Here is a 24,249-nt window from a genome sequence, read left to right as displayed (position 1 = left end):
CCACCGGGAGGTTGCTGCTCGGCCGCCTCCACCGCAGCTACCGGGAGGCCGCGGGTCGGCCGCCCCGGCCACAACCGCGACCACGACCGCCAAGGTACCACCTTTTACCCTGCTCTCTTGAGATGCTCTGTTTCTTGATGGTTTCTTGCTTCTTCCAACGTTGATCGCCCATCTCCCAATCTATATAAATATTTCATTTTTTTTGTGGGATATCTGAAATGTGACGCTCCGGAAATTCGGATTACGTAAATTGCCCGAATTCAATAAAAGGAAGAATTATTATTGAATTCCAGTTGGAAAATTTTGGATCGTAAGGAATTGAGTGACGAATTTGGACGATTCCCAAAATGTCGTTCGGTTTCGATTGGGTCTCGAAATCGTAGTCCCCGTGACTTAGGATTTCTAATCCTCGCGCCTAGACTTTTTTCTGACCGAGCCTAGCCTGTGAAAATTCAAATTTTATTCCCAATCGGTTGAGCCAAAAATCCGATCAGTCCCAATTTATCAAATTACGAAATCGCCCTTGGATATTATGCATATGGGACGAATTAAATTAATTTGAAGAGACCCGTGGGCCCCACTTTTGGTCAAGTCTCACCAACCGGTCAAACCAGTCAAACCTTTTCTCTCTCTCTCTCTCTCTCTCTCTCTCTCGCGCGCGCTACCCTTCTCCCCGTTACTTGCGCGATCGCTCCCACCCCCCCTCCCACCAAAGCTTCACCCTCCATCTTTGAGCGCCACCACCACCTCGGTCCCCCTCCATCCCTTCGCCACTGTTTCGACCTTCCTCCGGTCGCCGTTCACCGCCGCAAGACCCAAAACAGCAACTCGAAGCCCCGGCAACCCCCTTGCCCTGTTTCGTCATCCGTGGGTCGCTTGAGCCATGCTAGCCCTTACAACCGCTCCCGACCACCACCCACCACAACACCATCTTCCCCTCAACCCCCCGACGCCGTCCCATCGCCGTGTGCCGCCGCGGAGCCGCCCGATAGCCCCGTAACACACCCAACTATCCCTATTTTGCACCGGTCTGCTGTTCGCCGTCCTTTGCCGCGATTCAGCCGCGCCCACCACTCGCCGACCAGCTCGGGCTGTTGCCCTCAACCACTAGTCCTCCCCCGGAGCCGCCGGAGGCCGGCCACCGCCCGTAGAGCCCCAAATCACCCTCGGCCGGACCTCTCCTGCTCTGACCCAATTCCCCTATCTTGCGCCCGGTTACGTGCCACCGCTGTTCGACCGCCTCCGGCCGTTCGCCGCTACCTCCGACGCCACCAGCTACAAGCCCGGAGACCCCTTGACCTTGGCCAACCCTTCCCCCAGCCTTTGGACGCCCTAGACCACCCAAAACAGCCCCCGACGCCCACCGTCGTGCTCTGTTTTTCTCTGTCCCAGCACTGTTCACCGTCGGTCGTGATTGTTCCAACTAGCTCGGCCACCGGCCGCCACCCCTCGAGCCTCGTGCCGCTGTCCCGAGGTGTCGCCAAGTCTTTGGGCCACCTTTGACCAAGTTGGAAGCTCGATGTTTGATTTGGGCCGCGAACCGTTGATCGTTGTCGTTAGGCCGGGTCGAGTTCGTGTCGCCGTCGCCCGAGTTGAAACCGCCCGAGCTAGTTTTAATTGTGAGTTATCCCCTAACTCTTGGTTAGGACGCTAATTGCGTTCGGATTAGTTTAATTAGCTAATTAGGGTGTTTAGGTAGATTAATTACGGTCGGGCTAGATAAAAACGTGATTTAAGATAAATGACCATAATTAGTTAAGATTAGTTAATTAGCTAGGTTGTTTGTGGCTAATTGATGAGTAGAATTGATTGATTTGATTGATTGTATTGGTTGATTGTGAGCGAGTGATAGGTCGTAGACGAGTGCACAATTGGCTGTCAATGGAAATTGAAATTGGAATTAATAATTGACTGGCTGCAATTGACTAATTGATTTATGAATTGTTGGCTATGAATGCCAGATTGGTCGTTGATTGTAGTGGGGCTCCGATTAGAGGTTAATCGCCCCAAATTGCCCGGTGTGTCGATCGATATAATTGCGCATTTATGTTACCACGTGTGGGATGAAATTGTATGTTTTATCACGAAAACGGCCTTGGGCCAAGTATTTAAACATGCGTGTATGAGCACTTGACCTAATTCAAAGAAATGAATTGGTTGATTGTCAGATGTGCTTGAGTGGTCATATGATGGATATAAACCGTGTCGGTCATACGGGATCCCGACAAGTTCGTACCGTGCCGGTCGTATGGAACTACACAACTTGTCGGAAGCACGTCAATTTGTGCCCGTGCCGGTCGTATGGATCGTACGAATTGTCGGATGTCGGTTGCAACTTGTAACAGACCGACGATCCTTTTGGAATACCTATCTGCTATGCCGTGCCGGGCGCACCGGATACATAGCTTTCAGTCACCGTCGTCGGAAGTAAGGGACGATGCCTGGTTCTACCAGTAGACACCGCCGATCGTCTTGTTAGGGCCACACCGGGCGTGTGCGCCGACCACGCCGGCCGCGTGGGTCACCGATTAATAAATGGACTACGTGTGGTGTCCCGTGCATGCAAGTGCTGTGATGCGTTGCCAATGTGTTGATTGGTTTGGTTGGTTGACTGTTGAGTCAAGTCTGCATTGCATTATGTGTGGCCTGGAGGATAAGTTTGCATGTGGTTGAAATATCTGCTCTATGCTGATGTAATTGATTGTTAGGATGTCCGAACGAATTAACATCCTAACCGGGCTTAGGCATTGACTCACCGAGATTAATTTCTCACCCCGTCGTTGTTAATCATTTTCAGGCGGGGATGGAGCTCGTGGACGTTAAAGCGAGGATTGTTGTAGGATTTTTGGGAGTAAATGAGGGTTTAACCTTACCCAACTGTATGTCTTTTTTGAGATCTTAGTGAGCCGCCCCGAAGAATGGGGTTGTAAATGTTGATTGTAGCTTTGTATGGTTAAAATTCATCTACTATTGCCTTATGAATGAAATTGTCTTTTGTGAATTGAGTATGATATTTTTCCTACTTTTCTATCCCATGCTGATCTTGTTGTTTGGAAGAGTTACACGTTCCGCATGCGCCTAAGTGTATAAGTCGATAGTGCACCCGAAACGCTATCCTTCATGACGTGAGGCGAGTTTGGTAGGGATGTTGCGGGCCCGGGAATTGGAGCGTAACATGAAAGATTACAGCTTTGTGATGGTAATTTTACCAATTCCATCCATATATATTTTTAATTATTTTTTGTGGGACGTTCTGATGAACTTTTTCCCTTTTGTTATACATTCACTAGGGGTATTAACATTCAAACTATGAATGTCGTCTTTAACTTTGATTTCCGCAAGAACTCTGAAACTTAATTGCACAGGGTAATGTTGGGGACTCTCACTCCCCAATATACTCTTTTTGCTACCACTCTGTACTTCATTTGCTTCATTTCGCTCACAGGCTGAAGAGCCTTAAGGGGTTTCTTGATTCTCTTAGGGTCTTCTTTTTTCGGGTAATGTTGTGATAACTTTGTGAGTGGGGAGAAAGAAAATCAGAAGGACACCATACTGTGGCAAGAAGGATTTGAAGATAGAGCCATGGACGCCTGAGGAAGATGAGATTCTTGTTGAGTATATTAGACAGAATGGCAATGGAAGCTGGCGTTCTCTCCCCCAAGCTTGCAAGTGGGGCCAACAGCTCTCTCCTCCTCCTCCTCCTCTTCTTCTTCTTCTTCTCCTAAATTTGTCCCTTTTTGTTCTTCTTCTTTTCCGGCTTACTATATGTTTGATCACCATCGGGGTTTCTTTGAAACTTGCCTTATAAGAGGAGTTAGTGTGGTCCTAAAGGCCAAGTTGCAACCTTTTTGCTTCGGAGACTCTGAGAATGGGCCAAAGTAGTGTTCTCTAAGGTGGTGTTGTGCATATTTACGACAACATACTTGGCACCATACTGTCTTACTAGATTCAAACTTTGGTCACGAAATGGCCCAGAATAATGTCCAGATTTGATGATCGCTTCCCCCTCGTTCTCATATTGGTTTCTTCTTGTGAACATGCTGTAGCTGTTGCCTTCTCATTCATGTGCTGTTTCAGTAAGTGTGTAGGAGGAATAAGGCAAGAAATACCCTCGCAATGGCTTTTGATGCAACCATGATGTTCAATTCGATTGTACTGAACAGTGGAGACATGATTCCATTGTATGGGAATCTAAATCATCACACCGAACATTCCATTCACTTCATGGTAAAAAACTGCTTTGATCTTCTTATTCCTCTATTGCAATGGAGCTTGGAATTCCACTCTTCTTTGCTATCGTTCTCCTTCTTGGTAGATGCTGCAATATTTCCTTATGCTCATTTGAATTGACGAACCTTCGCAAAGTGACCTAGTTTGACAAATGTAGAAGCGTCCATCTCACTTCTAGTTGTTCTTGTCTTCATCCATGGTTGACTTGAGTGGTCCTCTCTTTTAGTCGTCTTTGCTAGTCCCCATGACATTTCCTCTGGTTGACATGACCTATTTTGCCGGAACAATTTCAATAGCATATTCTCGTTTCTTAACTTCCTTTCTCACATTTGCTCTCAATGCCATTTTGCTCTCAACTCTCCATCGCTTGATCGAACCAAGATACCTCTCGAGACTGTAAGGGTGACACTTAATAAGTGGCAATTACGGTACGTAGTGTGATGTATTCATTAACAATCGGTGATTTAAGTTTGATTTTTTTGGGCATTTTTTTCGCAAGTTGTTCATTTAGAAGTAGGAATTCGATTCCTTAGGGAAAAATAGAGAACAAATGAGAGGAGACAATGTGAGGCTCTTGAATGGTAGGAGGCAATGTAAGGTGCTTGAAGGGTAGCGAGAGTTATGTTATAGTTGTGCAGTTGCGAATTCTCTACCTCAAATGAATGAGGGATATTTATAGCGAGTATAGCTTATAGGATTTTTCCACGTGGCTATCTATGTGCGTCCGATCAATGCAACGCATTTAGACACATGTCACGAGGTTATAGGTAACATGTGCGTTTTCAGTTTTTTTCCTCTTATTCGTTTTCGCTGAGGAGTTTCTAGAAGAAAGCATGAAACGCAGCGCGTTTTGGATGCTCCATTCAAGCGAAAGCTCCACATTTGACAAGTGAAGAGGTAGAGTGTGTCTTTCCTACTGGAGACTGGTGGAGAGTTTCTAAAAAAGGGAAATTTTCGGAGTGTTGGACTGATTTTTTTATGGTGCCCAATGGAATGAGTCGGAATTTGTAATATCATAGTAACGGTAGAAATGACTTCAATTGCTTATATGAATATGTCATATCAATTCATTATGTATGATGAGATTACATTTTTATAAAGCCAATTTCAATAGACCTAAAGAATATTAATGTTCTTCAGATAAAATTATTATGTTAATAATTAAGCAAAGGTGAAGAATGATCGATTTTGGGGCATTCGGTATCTTGTTATTTATAGTTTATCTATCGAGATTCATTTTAATATTTTCAATGGAGGGAAGCGAAAATAGAAAAGGGCCCATTTTGGTGCATGCTCACTACTTCGATATTTTTCAGCCGTCATCCAATTCAGCACTTGACTACCCAACATTTAATATGGCCAAGAAAATCGGAACACTAGAGGCGCATCCTTCCCTATCCTCTCGTATTTGGGAAAGGTACTCTTAATGTGCTAACACTCATAACAAATAAAAGGAACAATAAAGGCAAAACATAATATAATTCAACAAAATCAACAGATGTAGTCATGGAAATTTCTAAGGGGAAATTGTCCAATTATTCGTAAAATATGCCAATTTAGATCTAAACTTTCTAATTTTGCCAATTTATTCCTAAACCTTAGTCCGAAATCCCAGTTTAGTCATCTCCACCAATTTTCGATGAAAATTGCTGACGTGGCCGTGTGCCACGTCGGATGGTGATGATGGCACACCATCATGCTAACAATTTTTAATGAAAATTGGTTAGAAGAACTACGTTGAATTTTACGCAAAGGTTTAAGACTAAATTGACAAATTTGAAAAGTTTAGCACTGAATTAACATTTGCACTATAGGTTTAGAACTGAGTGAGTAATTGGAATTTTTCCCAAGTTATAATCAATCATGCTCTTTGGCCTCTCTCTCTCTCTACATATATATATATAAATTCTAGTGCTATGACAATCAATTGTCGTCTAATTATTTCAAGAGAATGTTATCGCAGATAACAAGTGCAACGCCTCATCTTCAATCAAAATAGCTCCATTTATTTCTGGACACTATCTATATCGACAAGAGAGAGAGAACAATTTGTGAAGTCTTTTTTCTTGTTTTGCAAAAAAACTAATCGTTGTAGTCGGGATGATTCTAGGGATGTGTTTGAAGAAAACAAGCAACTGCCAAGGCAGTTACTTTTTATGGGTTATGAGTTGTAGTAGCCTACATGGACAAACCACGGTTCTTCCTATAAATTCCAACAGATTGGATTATGTAGAGATAAGAGGATCCAAATTCATACATTAGATAACCATATGCAATAGTTGATTCCCAGCACGAGTTTGACGACTGTCATCAAACTCTCACAAGAATAACTTAACACTAAAGAGAGAGGAATCCAAGAATTGTTCTTTGGGGCTAATTCAGTGAAACGCAACCTGCACACCAAGTAAGATGGATAAAACCTCCAAAAGGCAATGTCATATAAGATACATTAACTACGTAAGACAGAGCCCTACAAATATATGCTTCGGAATCTATGATATCCTAGATTAACTCATGAGAGATGTTGTCCGCTTTGGCTCGTCTCATAGCAAGTCTCATGATTTTGTCCTTTGGCACCCAGCCTAATATTGTTATAATCTAAGCACGCTTAACTTTGGAGTTCCAAAGCTAAATATTGTCGTTGCGTCAAAAGGCGCTTCTATGAGTTAATCCTAATTTTCACGTATATATTCCCGAATGGCTCTCCCATGGTCGGTGTACAGTTCGGTTCATTCCTGTCACATTCACCATCTTAGAAGCCTGCTATGAGCCATTCCTTATCGATGCCCTCTCCAGCCCTGGCGACATCAACCTGCTCTCGCCAAACCGGCTTGTTTCCTTCTTGGGCATCAAGCAACAAGTTTCTAGCATTAAGCACAATGGAGGGAGAAGGAGTGGGGGTGTCGAAACCAAAAAATATACCCAAATCGAAACATGAACCGACCCTACCCGAAATTTCGGGTACTTTTGCCTTAGGTCTTGTTCGAGTTGGGTAATCACTTGAAAGTCTCGGTATTATAAAGATTTCGGGCCAGGTCGCGTTTCAATTCGAGCATGGCCCGGCACAAATTAGGAAATTGATTCAACAAATAGATATCGTTAGCCGGAATCATGGGATGGGAGCCACGACCACCTTTTATTGTGAGCCAATCCTCTCGAAATGGATCGAGATAGAGGGGGTCACGTTAGTCACGAGCAGAGCACGGGCTTCGTCATCTCACGCCCGAGCACTTAATGAAGACAAATATGGAGCGCACGGGGCCCGCCATGAAAATACTGATATTCTATTTGCCGCGAAAGTGAAGTATATGATCAACAATAAACTAAATTTTTCTTAAGAAGTAATTAGAATTGATTTTAACCGATCTATAATACGATTCATCTTTATTTAGGCCCTGTTTACTTCACGAAAAATGAAACATTTCTGGAAAATATTTTCTAAAAAATCATTTTCCAAGAAAATAAAAATATTTTTTGATATTTGGCTAAAACCTAGAAAATGAATAAGAGAATATTTTCCGCGATTGTCTTAGAGGAAATTACCATCCAGATTCTTAATTTTTCTTTTCTTTTCTTTTTCTCTTCTTTTTTTCTTTTTTCTTTTTTTTTTCTTTTCTTTCTTCCTCACTGGACAGTAGATGAAAGAAAAAAATTTAAAAAAAATTTCCAAAAATAAAATATTACTAAAAAGTTTTGAAATTTTATAAAATAGATAGAAATAAAAAGAATGTGAAGGAGTGCGGGAGGAAAGATGAGGGACAATAATTTTTTTTTTTTTTTTTTGTAAGGAGAGGGACAATAATTTCATCCTTTCAAAAATATGAAAAGTCTTTACACCACTTTTTTCATTGTGAAATAATATTTTTCTAAACTAGCTTATTTTTTATGAATTAAACCATGAAAAAAAAAGAACAGCGGAAATTTCGAAACGAATTTTCCTACAAATTGTTCCCCGTGAAAAAAAAAATTGACTTGATCAAGTGAAATGCCAGTCTACTCTGTCTGTACATGCATCAAACCGAACTTCTCGAAGCTCTGCAGAAAACTGTCGTATCTGAGGCTCCAGGAAAAATCAAACCACCCATCTTGTTGTCTGATTTCCGAGTATTCAACTATGTACATGTGTGTTCTGTGTTCTAATGTTTGATTGTACCCGTGAAACAATGGTGTCCTACCACCCCAACAAGAAAGCTTGTATCTCTGCCCAGCCCAAGGCCGTGTAAAGAACTCCCGACCTTGTTCCCTTCCAGTTCACAGAGCCCCCGTCAGTGACTTCTTCCTGCTTCCTCACCGTGGCTGCGAAAAGCGGGACGAAAGTCACTCCAAATCGACTCCCCACCCTCCTCAACCTTTCGCTCGACCCTATCACTATCCCTATATCCGCTTCGAGCAGGCACAGTATGTCTCTGATGCAGTAGCCTACGTAGACGGTTAACTTGTTTCGCTTGTCGGCATCCTCCTTCAAGATGTGGTTGTGTATTTGCAGCTTCTCGATGGGGGACTCGACCTTGCGAACCATTTCTCCGGTAGAAAGGTACTCCTCATTGAATATCAACTCGTTCGCGTGGACATTTGATTCACCGAAACCCACTGCTTCCCATTCAAAATAAGAAAATCAGATAGATATATATATTCCCTGTTCTTCAAGTGGCAAGACTTTTACATGACCCTTATCAGAAACACCAAAAAGATGCAGCTGTGGAGCAAAGGAACTGCTTATAGTCCATGCTTGGGAACATCTACATGCTTCTTATTCACACGTTTATGGTATCTGTTTTGTCTCCATTGCACAATGGAAACATGTTTAAGGGACATTTGCAGTTGCTCTGTGCTTCTTTCCTACATTGCGTCAGGATTAAATCGCTCCGCCGCTAGACTAAAGTTCGGGCCTAAAAGATGACATTAGGTGCTCTCTAGGACAGAATGTTTTAACTCAAGAGAATGAAGCAAATGGAGCCACAAACCATGGCAGCACATGCAACCAAGCATCAAAAGTTAGAAGAATCGTCACTAATTCACGAGTCGTTGAAGATTGTTAATAAGTACTAATTAACATGAATTGTCACAAACCATGATAGCACATGTAGAATGGTGCACGAGAATGCAATTAGAGGAAATCAAAACGTTACTTGAATGTAAAAGTTTTGAAGAGCGCACCTGACCAAAGAGATGACCGAATAAGACCACCGCACCAGCAGTTGGATAGCATGTGAATGTTAGCATCCACATTAATCTCAGCGAGTTTCTGATAGAAGCTTATACAACCATCCTGAAGAGTGATGTTTTCACCAGCTTTTATTATGTCATCAAGTTTCAGACCTCTAAGAACCCCGGATTCAATAACTCTGGAATTCGCCCTTTTCTCGAAATCTGCCACTTGCTCAAGCGCTTGAACCAGCGAACTATGATTAAATTCCACTACATGAGATAGGCAAACAAAATTAGATACCACTGGACAAAATAGTCGAACACCCTCCTACTTAACAAACATTGTCCAACACTCCTCTCATGGTGTTGACTTTCAGAGAAACTAGCATTGATGTCGTGGAGTTCTAGTTTCAATGCATAATCCAATTCAAGCGTGCTTACCTTTTTCAGCTGGAATAATGCTTTCGATGCATTCTTCGTATTCTTGTGCGTACTGCTTGCAGATTTCCTCCCACATATTTCGCACGTCACCTGATGACTTCCAAGCGAGAGGACTCTCAGATGGACTACACTCAGATCCGGATAGACTACGATCAGATTTCGCAGCAGTTACTTGGGCCATATCTGCCAAAATTGCTGATGAATCATGAACTGTGCAAGTCAGATCAAAATCAGAAAGAACCATCAACCGATCTTCTGCAGAGCTAAGTCCCCTTGTCACAGGAACTACTGTCGGCTGATCAAATGGTAGAGAATTGAAGAAGTCTATTTCAAGTATCATTGTTTGATGATACAGGTTGGAAAGAACATCGATCTCGTCTCCCGTCAAGGTGACAGACAGTTTCTCCTGCAGCTCTTCAGTTTTCACGGCCAACTCCTGAATCAAAGAAAAGAATGAATGAACTCTTAATACCGAAGATTTCTGCTTTATGCTGATCTTGTTTTCACTTCCTTGGAATAAGCTAAGAATAACTGAGTTTAAACTAATGCTGCAAATCAAATGATACCAACCTGGTGACTATCAGATGTATACATTTTGATCCACTCCCTATAAGGGTGACTATCTTCCCTAAACCCCAGCAACATCCGGACCTCCCCCGCCAAAAAAGGGTATAGTTGAACGCAAGGTGTTAGCGCACCAATCGTGTAAATTGCTCCATCAACTTTACCAGAACCCGCAGCCAGTAAAAATTCAGCGCAATTCTCCACTGCAGGATGGGGTGTGGCATCTTTGGTAACGTCCAAACCCCATTCCTGTCCATGAAGAGAGCTACATTATGAGTTCACCGATAGAGCACTTGCCGGGAAACAATGACAGAAAGCCTAAGCATGGCCGTGACACAATAAGTAGTAATGAGAATTCAATGGCTTACCTGCAGGAATGACTCATGCTTTTTCATCTCCCTCAAAACGATCTTTCTTAACTCCCTCACTTTGAAGACAGCAAGGCTGTATCGTTCCTCATCCATATCCATGTCGTCTGCTGCGGATTCATACCTGACAAATGTTGGGAGATGAGACAAATATCAAAATAGAAACTAATCGTCACTTATAATTGACATGCCATCCAAATTTCAGATGTCTAAAGCAAGAATCAGTGACGTTCACTTTGAATTTCTGCAAAAGGGCAAAACCGATACCAATATGACCAATAGGCTTCCTGATAGATCCACACGATGTGTAAAGATCATGTCGTCATGCGCTGATCTTCGCCCCCTATGACCATCCACACCTCCGGAACCAAGAATCTTCGAACTAACAGTGAACAGAGCAAGAAAGAAGGCAGTGGAGGGCTAGGAGGACTTACGCTTCTGAGTACGCTTTGAGAAAGTTCTTGCCCTGAGAGATGAAATGGCAGAAAGAGTCGAGGCTCAAGTTTCCGGCGGCCAGAGCAATTGCGAAGGGAGTGTACTTGACGAAGACCGCCTCCCTGCTGGAGTGGACGCGGAGCCCCTGACCGAGGTCGACGTCGTCCTGGATGGAAGGTGTTTCTGGTGAAGAAGACGTACGAGGAGGAGAGCCAGACGGCGCCGGAGAACGAGATGCCATTGGAGATCGGAGTGAAGAAACTGCAAAGTGAGCGTGGAAGCCAAAACAGTGAAGAGAGCGCCAGAAATGAAAGATCGCGAGTGAGTTGACAGTTTTCAGTTCGGAGTTTGTATTAACAGAAAACGGTTTTCCGGGGCGACTTTTCTGTTTTTCCCTTTTTGCCCTTCAGATTACTCTTTTATTTTATTTTATTTTATTTTTTTATTTTTTTCCTCCTCAGCTTAGCTAAATTAGAAATTCTATCATGGATTTCCGTAATTAATCCACGCTTTCCGTTGAGATAATCGTGGATTACAGACACGTGTGCTATGACAAGCACAAGCACAAAGTTAAATGAGAATATATATTGTTAAATAGGACGATTAAGCGCTAATAAAGTGCCCCAGTAAAAAAAAAAAAATCATCACTCACACTTTTATGAAACCAATTTCTTATATCGCTTTAGAATAATGAATGAAATAAAAATATTTCCATCGTCCACTAAAATTTTTAGACATATATTGTCATCTATATTGAAGAAATTTCTTTTGTTGACTAATTATTTTAAACGATACAAGTAATTATTTTCAAGAAATTTCTTTCAAATTATTCTTTTTTTTTCGCGAAGCAAACAGAGTCTTAGATGCTGTAAACACTCAATTATGAACTGAATATCTTTTCTTTTTTAGTAATATTTTCTCAAGAATAATGAAATAAACTTAATAAAAATTTGGAAGATGATATGTGTTATGTCTGAAAACACTCGTTCATAGTCATATGGTCCGATGATCCTTTTTTAATCTGCTTATTAGACACACAAAGAGTTTGCAACATTGTCCAATAAAACTTAATTAAAAAGCAAATATAAATCCAATTTTTTATACATTTTTATAATATGTTTTGGAATTTCAGTCGATTGGATATAAGGTTATTTTATACTAAATGAAGTAACAGAGAAGTTGTGGAGCTCCAATCACTGAACAAGGAAATTCTCTCAAAATAAATACATCCACTGTTTTAAAAATCAAGTAAAACTGAACAAACTAAAGAACATGTATTTCTAACTTCTTCATGAAAAGAATCTATAGAGTAAATAAGGTAATTGCATAATCCAATGGATTGTGGTACAAAATGTTTATAACGACAAGGGAAAATTATCAAAAAAATCCTATAATTGTGTCAATTCAATCTTAAACTTTTAATCTAGCCATTTTAGTCATAACCATTTTGATAATTTTTTAATTCACTCTATCTGATTAATTTTGACCTGAAATTGCACACTAGACACCAACCGTTCTAATTGGCGCTACTAGCAATGACCTAGACAATTTTGATAATTTGTAAAAAAAATTATTGATTTTTATTTTATTTTTTTTCTCTTTTTTCCCTTTTATTTTCTATGCTTTCATTGTGGCCGGTGAGAGGTCAACCTCACTAGAGCTAGACAGGCAATATCAACCTTGCTAGGGGCTGGTAGAGGTGATCGCTTGGGAATCGCCCATTAAGGATCGATTCCACAAAATAGAAATTGAGAACCGTCGGTGTTTTCATAGACTCACCTGGGAACCGAACCGCTGGTCCTGTCCAGTTGCTGGGTGGGTCCATGGAACTGTTCCTACTAGAGAAACCTACAAGCATGCTTAATCGAATTCATGATTGATTTTGGAATCGTTCATGGTTGACATTTAACAGACATCTTTCATGCATTTTTATTTGGCAATATGAACCGCATGACCGTGGCTTCCAATCATATAACCAATGAGACTGTCTACCTCTTAATTAAATCAAAACATGAAATTTCTTGTAAGGAAGAATGCTAAACATGAAATTTCTCTGCAAGAAAGAATGCTACAGAAACCTGTCGACTCAAGCATCCCTACCAGATTTCACACAAACAAAAACACAAAAAATTCACAAAAAAAGAAAAAGGCTCGACGGAAATAGAGATGCCCTTTAAGAATACACATCTAATCGATGAGGGAGCGACAATACAAGCAACAATACAAGTGCCAAGAGTGAGCGATGAGGAGGAGCTTCACGATGAGCGTTGTGAATGGCGAGCGAAGACTGTGAGAGCGAGCTGCGGGAGAGCATCGTGGTACTTCTGGGTCTGAGCGAGACTGAGAGAGGGAGGCGAGGTTGACTGCGAGGAAGGACCGGAGGCAAGCCCACGACAGATAGAGAGGAGAGGCAAGCCTGCGACTATAGAGGCGAGGTGACGACGGTCGAAGAGCGAGATGAGGAGCAAAGGGAGTGGAGAGACTGGGGTTCTTTCTAAGGCGTGAGAGAGACCGAGTAAAGGGTTTCTTCCTATTTTAAATTACAGCCTGTAATTAAAAAACTGTTGTATATATTTATATAGTCACACAGACACTTGCCTGGTTTGAGTGGGCGATTTCACACCTAGAATCAGGAATCCGACTAATACTATTGGATTGGACATGTCCACATGGTGACCGCAGGTTTAATCGATTCTAGACAGGTTCAGGAGATCCCAGCTCTTTTGCACACCCCTAGGGCTGGTACCTATCTCACCAAACGACGGCAAGGTCAAGCCTAGCTAGCCAGCCCTGGCGAGGCCAACTTCGCCAATCACAATGAAAAAATAGAAAATAAATAGGAAAAAAAGAGAAATAAATGAAGATTAATACCGCGAAAAACCCCAAACTGGTACACTTGTGACAAATTTATCTCAAACTATTTTTTTGACCACAAAAAAAAAAAAAATCTTAAACTGGTACATCCTTGATAAATTTACCTTAAACTAATTTTTTTAATACAAAAAATCTCAAAGTAGTACACTTGTAACAAATTTACCTTCCGTTAAATTGGATTAATACCACAAAAAATTCAAAATCGATACATCCATTACGGGCAAAGGGTAAAAACCCTAAACCGGTACACCCGTCAACTACCAAATATCATCCAACTTAACAATTTAATAGTTTGATTTAACGAAAACTAACAGAGGCTAAACTTATCGTGGGAGCACCAGTTTGGGTTAAATTTGTCACAAATGTATCCGTTTAAGGTTTTTTATGGTAAAAAAAATAGTTTTGGGGTAAATTTATCATAGATGTATCGCTTTGGGATTTTTCATTGTATTAATCCAACAAATAAAATAAAGTAAAATAAAATTTTTTAAATATATATATTGTCCATGTTAGAGCCGATGGCACGTCATACACTCGTCATCAACATTAGCAACTTCCTGCCAAAATTGGCAATGGACTCTATTGACAAATTTAAATGTTTAGGACTGAACTGGAAAAATTTTGAATAGATTTATGACCTTTTTTTAATTATTTCCCCTTAATGAAAATGCACTTTCATATCTCCCACACTCAACAAAAATTCTCCAAGACAGAAACCGATATTTATTGACCTCCACATATGCTACCGTGGTGCCCGTTATTACGTTTCATGTATTATTAGGTCTTGTGTCTCTTACTAAGACTATTTATGTGTAACCACTTTGTGAAAAGAAATCTCTAGTTATTGTTAATGCATTCCTTCCTTGCCGTATAAATTTATGATTTCGTCCAGAAGTTAAAATCTTTAAATAAGGATGAAATCGGTGAATTTTAAGGAGAGTGTTTTTTTTTTTTTTTTCTGTTGATTTGGGACAAGAAAATAAAGGGTTGTAAAAGCAAAGGAATGGAAATGAAGGTACAGTAAATTAAAGGTTGTGAGAAAGTAAAACGGTACACAAAATTTGAAGTGCTGGGACGGTGAATTTGCAGGAAACGTTTTTTTCTTTTTTTCGTCACTAATTTGCAGGAAAATTGAAGAGGAAATTATGTGCAAGAACAAATGGTTTGGGATTGATTGTGTGAGTGAGTTTACAAAGATTATAGCGGGGGCTTTTATGTTCCCCTAATTCAGAGATTTTAGAGTAGAAATGATTATTCACGAGAAGTTACAAATTTCTAGATTGTAGGCTTAATCATCTGGCATCATGTGCTCGAGTTGATCAATTACTTTCGTCTTCAACTTATTTATGACCCTACCTCAACATTTAGCCAAAAGCTAAAAACTTTTGCCTTGATTATTTGCTGTCGTTGACTTTGTCGGTTGATCTTCTTCAAATTGTTGACTAGTGAAAGCTCTCATTGACATCTTACACTATGGATGAGTCTTACTCGCCAATAGCTTTGTTCATGAACAATCTCTACTTTGACTAATTCTACTCTCATCGATAGTGGTTGCTATTCAACGAAATTAACCAAGAGTTAGTATTTTATTTTATTTTTGTGTGGACAGTAATCTCTTAGGAAAAGTCTCGGAAAAGTTTTGAACATATTGTATTTGTACCAATGTAATCCTAAACCTTTTAATGGTTTCAATTTAATACTTTTTTCACGATTTATTTAAATAAGAATGAGAGAAAATAAAATATAGTCTAAAAAATTTGGATTAATTTTGCCATTATTATTGTAATTCTTTTACTAGACATCCACTAACATTGAGCCACATGTAATGCAGGTGGTCCCGTGCTACTATTGATAAAAACGTGGTTGCCATAAAATGTGTACTATTTTTCTTTAGTCAAAATAAAATGTGCACGATTTTTTTTTTTTTTTGTGGTCAAAATATAGTTCTTCTCATTACTCGAGTAACGATTGCGGGTACAAAAAGCTAGAATCGGAACAAATAAGAGCCCATAAGGCTTCAGGGGGTTCGGACACCCAGTCGGAGGCCAGGTATCTATCTCTATGAGCTTTAACCAAGCAATCTGCAACCTCGTTCGCATTTCTACTGCAATGGGCTAGGGAAAAACTTTCAAATCTAGGGTTTCAGTTAGAACCTTCGCTTCCACTTGAGCTGCTGAGGTTACACGCACAGATTTCGTGAAGCCGTCCACCAAAACACCGGTACAGTCGCGACACACACAGCTAATCGCTCCTTCCGTCGAGCCTTCTCTGAAAGATTCGTCAATATTTACCTTGAGAGCTCCTTGCTGCGGACGGAGTCAGATTCGAGGTGATTCTCCTCCTACCGAGTCATTTTTACTTTCCGATTTGTCCCATGTGCTGATATTCTGATGCATGGCCCATGCCGAACTCGTGAGATACCGTGGATTTGGGGTTTGTTGGCGAAAGGTGAAATTGTTTCTAGATTTCCATATATGCCAACGAGTCACAGCTAAAAGTTCAAAGCTCACCGAGGTACTCTTGAAATTCAACAGCCATTCTTCAATTCTGGCGAGCCCACGGCTGTCGGGTGGGGTTTGACCAAACCTGGCGTATCCAAGGGCATAACAAGAATGGATGCTTGAGAGTCTCCGGTTGTTGACGGCAAAGCTCACAGGTATCTTTTATTGAAGATATCACCGCCTACTCTAGAATTCAATAGCGTGACTCTTCGATAGATTTTTCGGTTTCCGATGGACGTCTATCGACGCGCTTGTTTAGTGTCATTATTGTTTTGTAGTTCTTTAAGGGTCATCATTTGTTGTGTGTCTCGAGAGTCTTTTAGTATTCCAATGTGTAATTATTGCTATGTATCTAGTCGGGTCTTTTCATGTATCTAGGGTATGTCGGGTGTCATGGTTCTAAGCCTATATAAAGGCGAGTCCCGTAATCGTTTCGATAAGGTGAAAGTAAGGTGAATATAGAAAATTGTAGAGTCCATCTCCTCCCTTGAACACTTCTCTTGTGTGAAGAGAACCTTTCACCTTCGATAAGTCTTCGATCATCTTGAGAATCGAGATGTGCTTCGCGACTACGAGATTCAACATTTGGTATCGGAGCGCGGTTACCGGGGACCGTGAATCAAGTCTTCCGGAGCGTGGTTCGTGAAGACGGTGGTCAGCGACCATTGTTTGTGTGCAAGCGGTCGAGGACCGAAGTACGTCGAAGTTCTCACGGAATACGATCGGGATCGTGGATCAATTGATTGGGACTAAGCCGGGCACTTTTGTCCAATCGGATGGCGTACGTATCAAGTTCGACGAATGGTATTGAGAAGCTGAACAATTCCAATTATAATAATTGGAGTACCCGCATGCGGTTTTATTTGCGGGGTCAAGATTTGTGGGATATTATTGGCGGCGGCAACACCACGGCACCTACAAACGATGGTGATCCGAGGAGATGGAACATCAAAGCGGGTAAGGCTCTTTACGCTCTTGCTGTGACTGTTGAAGATGACTTGTTACAGCATATAAAGAGTGCGCAGACTCCCAAGGAGGCATGGGATAACTTGGCGGCGTTGTTCGCGAGGTCGAATGATGCCAAGTTGCAAAGGTTGGAGAACGAGCTGCTGTCGATGTCACAACAAAATATGACGGTGAGTCAGTATTTCTCCAAAGTTAAGTCTATTTGTGACGAAATTTCGAAGCTAGATCCGAATAATGCCATCTCTGAAACGAGAATGAGAAGGATTATTATTCACGGGTTAAAGTCGGAGTATAATGGTATTGTTACGGCTACTCGTGGATGGGCAACACAACCAAGAAACTTTAGATAATCAAATGTCTAAGGTTTCGATGAAGGGAGATGAGAGTGCCCTCTTCGGTGATAAAAGAGGGTTCAAGGGCCAGAGGAGAATCGGTGCCGACAATAGAGATAACAAGCCGGGAAAAAGTCATGTCAAAAGACAAAAGCAGCCAGCTCATGGAGAATGGAAAAAGCGTCCCGGAGAGACGAGCCTTCGATCGTGGGGAGCTTGGCGGAATCGTTATGGGAATGACAAAAGACGTAGTGGACGATGTTACATCCGTGGCAGAGAAGGTCATTTCGCCGTAGATTGTCGAACAAAGAGAGTTGAAGGAAATGTTGCAGCTTCATCAAAGAGGAGTGATTTCGATGATAATGTGGAATGGGATTTTCATGCGTCCGTCGCAACGGAGGTGCAAGAAGAGCTCGCTGCCTCGTCCATTGCCGAGTTGAACCATTCGATGGCTTTAATCACCGTAAGTGATAAGTCGATTAATTATGATGTTGATTGGATTGTTGATTCAGGGTGTTCAAATCACATGACCGGAGATCAAGGCAAGCTGTCGAATACGCTTGATTATACCGGTGGACGTGTAGTTATTACCGCAGATGGCTCGAGGTTGCCAATTTCTCATATTGGTGAAACGGTGATAACTCCTCGACTCAATTCACAGCAGGTTGAATTGAAAAATGTGTATCACGTGCCGGGGATGAAGAAAAATTTATTGTCTGTGTCCCAGCTCACGGACTCGGGTAACTATGTTATATTCGGTCCACGAGATGTTAAGGTATACCGAAGTGTGAAGCCCACTAGTAGACCAATCATGGAGGGACGTCGACCGGAGTCCGTTTACGTGATGTCTGCTCAAACGGCATACGTAAACAAAACCCGAAGGAATGATACACCTGATTTGTGGCATGCGCGGCTTGGGCATGTAAGGTATCACAAGTTAAAAGTGATAATGCAGAAGAATATGCTGAAGGGCCTCTCCCAGTTGGAAGTTCAAGAAGATGTGGTTTGTGCCGGATGTCGGTATGGAAAGGCACATCAGCTTCCTTACGAGGAATCATCGTTCAAAGCTCGTACGCCTCTCGAGCTCATTCACTCGGATGTGTTTGGTCCAATGAAGCAATCGTCTATTGGTGGATCAAAGTATATGATCACATTTATCGATGACTTCTCCAGGTATGTTTGGGTTGATTTTATGAAAGATAAATCCGAGGCATTTATCAAATTTAAGGAGTTTAAGGAGAAGGTAGAAAGTGAGGTGGGTAAGAAGATTCTTTGCCTTCGTACTAATAATGGGGGAGAATATACTTCTAATGAATTCACGAAGTATTTGTGAGAATGCAACATACGTCGACGGTTTACGTGTCCATATACGCCACAGCAAAATGGAGTTGCCGAAAGGAAGAATCGGCATCTAGCAGAGACATGCGGGAGCATGCTACATGCGAAGAATGTTCCACCAAGATTTTGGGCTGAGTGTATGAAGACAACGGCTCATGTGATTAACAGATTACCACAAGTAAGGCTTGGTTCTATGTCACCATACGAGAGGTTATGGAACCGCAAGCCGGTGGTAAGTCATTTCAGAGTTTTTGGATGTGTATGTTATGCATTTGTGCCAAAACACCTTCGTAGCAAATTCGACAAGAAGGCGGTTCGATGTATTTTCGTGGGTTATGATGATCAACGAAAAGGGTGGAAGTGCTGTGATCCTACAACAGGGAGGTGCTATATTTCGAGGAATGTGGTGTTCGACGAATTGTCGTCATGGTGGTCATCTCAAGCCGTCGAATTGCCAGATTTACAGCATATCGAAGAAGAGTTTCAAGAAAGGCTGAGAGAATTCAATGAGGATCAGCCTATCGAAAAAGATGTCGAAAAGGATGTCGAAGCACGCTTACAAGGTTCGACAAGTTCTTCTGGTGAGCATCGAATAGTAACGGAAGAATTTCGACCAAGTCGGATAGAGGAGCTCGAAGAAGAGGAGCCTCGACTTCGAAGATCACGGAGGCAGAGGAGGCCAAACCCCAAGTATGCCAATGCAGTGTTGGATGAAGATGTTGGCGCAGTGGAGCCGTCAACATATGAGGAAGCATTGAAGGATGCAGAGTGGAGAAAGGCCATGGAGCAAGAGATCCTCACACTAAAGAAGAATGAGACATGGGACTTGGTGCCGAAACCCGAAGAGGTACATCCTATATCTTGCAAATGGGTTTATAAATTGAAAACTCGACCAGATGGGTCGATAGAGAGATGTAAAGCACGTTTAGTCGCTCGAGGTTTTTCGCAAAAGTATGGCGTCGATTATGAAAAAACCTTTAGCCCAATGGCCAAAGTTACTACTGTTCGAGTTATGTTGGCACTCGCAGCAAGCAAGTCGTGGAATCTATGGCGGATGGATGTGAAGAATGCCTTTCTTCATGGAGAGCTTGATCGAGAAATATACATGGAGCAGCCGGATGGTTTCAAGAGTAAAAATCATCTAGAATATGTCCGCAAGCTAAAGAAAGCATTGTATGGCTTGAAGCAAGCTCCGAGAGCATGGTATGGGAAGATCGCAGAATTCTTATTGAGAAGCGGTTATTCCGTAGCCCCAGCAGATTCGAGCTTGTTCGTGAAGGAAGAAGATGGAAAGATAGCAACCGTGTTGGTTTATGTGGATGATCTCATCATTACTGGAGATGATGAAGATGAGATATATCGAATTAGAGCCAATCTCTCGGTCCGTTTTCAGATGAAGGAGCTTGGAGAGCTGAAGCACTTTTTGGGACTCGAGATTGATCGGACAAAGGAAGGATTATTCCTATGTCAACAAAAGTATGCACGAGATCTCTTAGAGAAGTTCGGGATGCTCGATTGCAAGCCTATATCTACTCCGTTGGATGGGAATGCAAAGCCGTGTGCAGATGAAGGTCGAGAGTTAGAAGATTCGACCATGTACAGTCAACCGGTAGGTAGTCTAATTTACCTTACCATAACTCGACCCGATATTGCTTTTGCAGTGGGAGTAGTAAGTCGATTTATGGAGAAGCCACAGAAGCCTCACTTGGATGCAGCCAAGCGTATCCCGATGTATGTAAAGAAGACGTTTGATTTTGGCCTTTTGTACAAGAAGGTCTCATCGAGTGAGTTGGTCGGTTATTGCGATGCCGACTTTGCTGGAGATCAATACACAAGGCGCTCGACTACTGGATACTCGTTTAATCTTGGATCATCGGTAGTATCCCGGTGCGATAAAAGACAGCCGATCGTGTCTCTGTCGACGACGTAAGCTGAATACAGAGCAGCAGCAATGGCAGCTCGGGAGAGTTCGTGGCTAGTGCGGTTATTGAAGGATCTCCATCAATCGATAGATTATTCGACAACATTGTTTTGTGATAATCTATCAGCTATAAGTTTGGCAGAAAATCCAGTCTTTCATGCTAGAACAAAGCATGTGGAAGTACACTATCATTTTCTCAGAGAGAAGGTCTTGCAGGGCGAGATCAAAATGGAGTACACCAAGACAGGTGATCAAGTTGCTGATATCTTCACCAAAGGTCTTGGAGCAGCAAAGTTCGATGAGTTTAGAACTCAGCTTGGTATGGTCGCGAGATCTGTCCTTAGAGAAAGTAGTCGGTGAGGGGGAGTATTGAAGATATCACCGCCTACTCTAGAATTCAATAGCGTGACTCTTCGATAGATTTTTCGGTTTCCGATGGACGTCTATCGACGCGCTTGTTTAGTGTCATTATTGTTTTGTAGTTCTTTAAGGGTCATCATTTGTTGTGTGTCTCGAGAGTCTTTTAGTATTCCGATGTGTAATTATTGCTATGTATCTAGTCGGGTCTTTTCATGTACCTAGGGTATGTCGGGTGTCATGGTTCTAAGCCTATATAAAGGCGAGTCCCGTAATCGTTTCGATAAGGTGAAAGTAAGGTGAATATAGAAAATTGTAGAGTCCATCTCCTCCCTTGAACACTTCTCTTGTGTGAAGAGAACCTTTCACCTTCGATAAGTCTTCGATCATCTTGAGGATCGAGATGTGCTTCACGACTCTAAGATTCAACATCTTTTTCGACAATACTTCTCTTCACTAAGTTCGACTTCGTTGGTAATGCATTCTGACATATTTTCCATAAGAAAAGCTTGATTTTTGGAGGGGCATTGGCACTCCAAATCGTTGTCCAGAGGCTTCGAGGGGTCTGATAGGAGGATGAAGCCGAGGATCGGCACTGTTTTTCGTTTTCCTCCCTGCATCTGTCATATCCACTTTTCACTGTGTATACCCCAGACTTTGTGTTTGTCCAGACTAGTTTGTCTTCCCGTTCTTGTGTATTTAATGGAATCGCCGGAACTTCATTTTTCAGTTCTTCATCAAACAGTTCATTTAAAGTTGGTATCGTCCAAGTTGATTTATCTCGATTAATCAGTTTTGTCACTCTCTGAGGCTCATCTCTGTTAGCAGGGCCGCCAATCACTCCTTTGGAAATCCATTTATCTTCTCTAATTCTGATGTTTTCCCCATTTCCAATCGACCATCGACCACATGACGGAAGGCTTAATAGTTTCTCTGCCTATAAGAAGGCTTTGCCAACCCCAAGATGGTCGAGTACTTTTTGACAATTTTCCCTCTACCACACTTCAGTGTTAATATAACGTAAAGGTTTATCATGGCCTCCCATTTTTTATTGCTAGAAACAAAAAAATCAGACATAAATTAGTGCAAAATTTTCTTTGACCGTTGGTAACATATTATGAATACTATTGGTAACATGGCATCATTCGAAAATTCGAGATTTCATCTAATGCGGATGAAGAAAGAACCCACGATCTCTTGCCAATCAAAAATACAACCTATTTACAAAATTTGGAGGAGATTGAATAGCATATTTGCTCTATATTTAGACGATAGTAAAACTTGATCACCAAAATTAGAGTTGTTTCCATGTAAACTGACATAGGCATATTAGACTTTCAGACTTGATCCACGAGAACTTGATACTAAAGCGTGCAATTGATTGCTGATTGCCAAATTAGAGTTGTTTCCACACATAGGCCTATCATACTTTCCAAAATTAAATAAAACGGCATATACTAGATTTTATAATTTGTTATCTCGAGAACTTGAATAAAGTACAAAAAAATTGATGATTGGGAGTAAAAAAAATCAGGAATCCACAGCATTAAGAGGAAAAGATGAACCATCAACCCCACCAGAAGAAATCAATAGCTGTTTTCCGATTAAAGAGGTTCCCATTTCCGTTTTCATTTAGCGAATCGGAGTAAATTTAAAACGTCACCTAGAAACCCTAAACCCAACGTTAATTTGTACTTGCAGGTCAAGAGATTTAAAAATTTCAAAATACTTCAAACTCTTCATCTAAAAATGTAACGGCATAAAAAGTTTTGCTGCTCACAAACCGAGCGCAACAGAATTACAAACGAAACGACTGAGATGGGAGGAGACCCTTGAACCATTTATTCGTATACGCTAATGGTCCGATCGCAGTTGCTTCCGGCATGCATGTTGCCTCCGATACAGCATCTCAATCCATGAAGACCACCGGCGGCGGCCGCCGCGGAGTTAGAGACGAGCTATTCCGGCGACTGGGTCCAGAAGGAGGGACTACTGATCCTTTGGGAAGCACATGGAAACGAAAAGATGTTCCTTCAGCCTTCACGAGACTCCGGAGTTTCCTTGTGACGAGCACTCTCGCCTCAGTAGCAGGGAAGTAAACTAGGCCCATCGCCAAAACTATGAGCAAGATCATCCCCAAGCATTTTACACCACCGCTCTTCATTTTCGTTTCCCCTCTCTTACACGACTGCGTGTTTTGTGGACTCCTCTAGGGTTTCATTTATTTATATGTACTAATATATCTTGCAAAGGAAACAAATCTCTTTGGGTGGAATAATGCCAGCACAGATGTGCGTGTGCATGAGGAAAAATGGTATCGATTTTGTTATTTTAGGAAAAGAATTCTAAGTTTCTATATGATCATATATGTTTAAGTTAGATCCAGAATCATTCAGAGTTTATGTGTGATTTGAGGAGAGTAATGTCTGATATTATCACTTCATCCATTGTTTAGTTTTATAACCTTGTTTTTTTTTTTTTGGTAAATAAAACAATGCTTGAAAAATGCTTTGGATTTATAACCTTGTTAATAATATCATAATTGGCATTGTTTTGAATTGGAAATTAGCTGAAGAAATTTGAGGTTGAAAAATGCTTTGGATTTGCTGCAGCCCAATTGGTGACCGGCTGGAGATGGAAGAAGAAGAAAAAATAAAAATTAAATTAAATTTAAAAAAAATATATTGAAAACTTTCACCGCAGGACCAAAATTTTAGGATTAAATTGGCACAATCGCAATAGTTTTAGGGCTTTTTTAGTAATTTTCTCCTGAA

At 41.4% G+C, this 24,249-nt stretch overlaps 1 protein-coding gene across 1 annotated transcript; it reads right to left on the bottom strand.

Moving 5' to 3' along the window:
- Positions 1 to 8,401: 8,401 nt before the first annotated feature.
- On the bottom strand, positions 8,402 to 11,519 carry LOC115748594 (bifunctional TH2 protein, mitochondrial-like). The gene is made up of 6 exons (XM_048285365.1): positions 11,186 to 11,519; positions 10,752 to 10,875; positions 10,390 to 10,632; positions 9,820 to 10,255; positions 9,388 to 9,648; positions 8,402 to 8,820 (listed from the first exon to the last, which is right to left on the bottom strand). The coding sequence occupies exons 1-6, from the start codon at positions 11,425 to 11,427 to the stop codon at positions 8,402 to 8,404; spliced, it is 1,725 nt and encodes a 574-aa protein (XP_048141322.1). The 5' UTR covers positions 11,428 to 11,519.
- Positions 11,520 to 24,249: the final 12,730 nt, after the last annotated feature.

Source organism: Rhodamnia argentea, chromosome 9, assembly GCF_020921035.1.
Source record: "Rhodamnia argentea isolate NSW1041297 chromosome 9, ASM2092103v1, whole genome shotgun sequence".
Classification (NCBI taxonomy): Eukaryota; Viridiplantae; Streptophyta; class Magnoliopsida; order Myrtales; family Myrtaceae; genus Rhodamnia; species Rhodamnia argentea.
The sequence above is the reverse complement of the archived record's forward strand: the minus strand, read 5'-3'. Positions and strand labels throughout refer to the sequence as shown.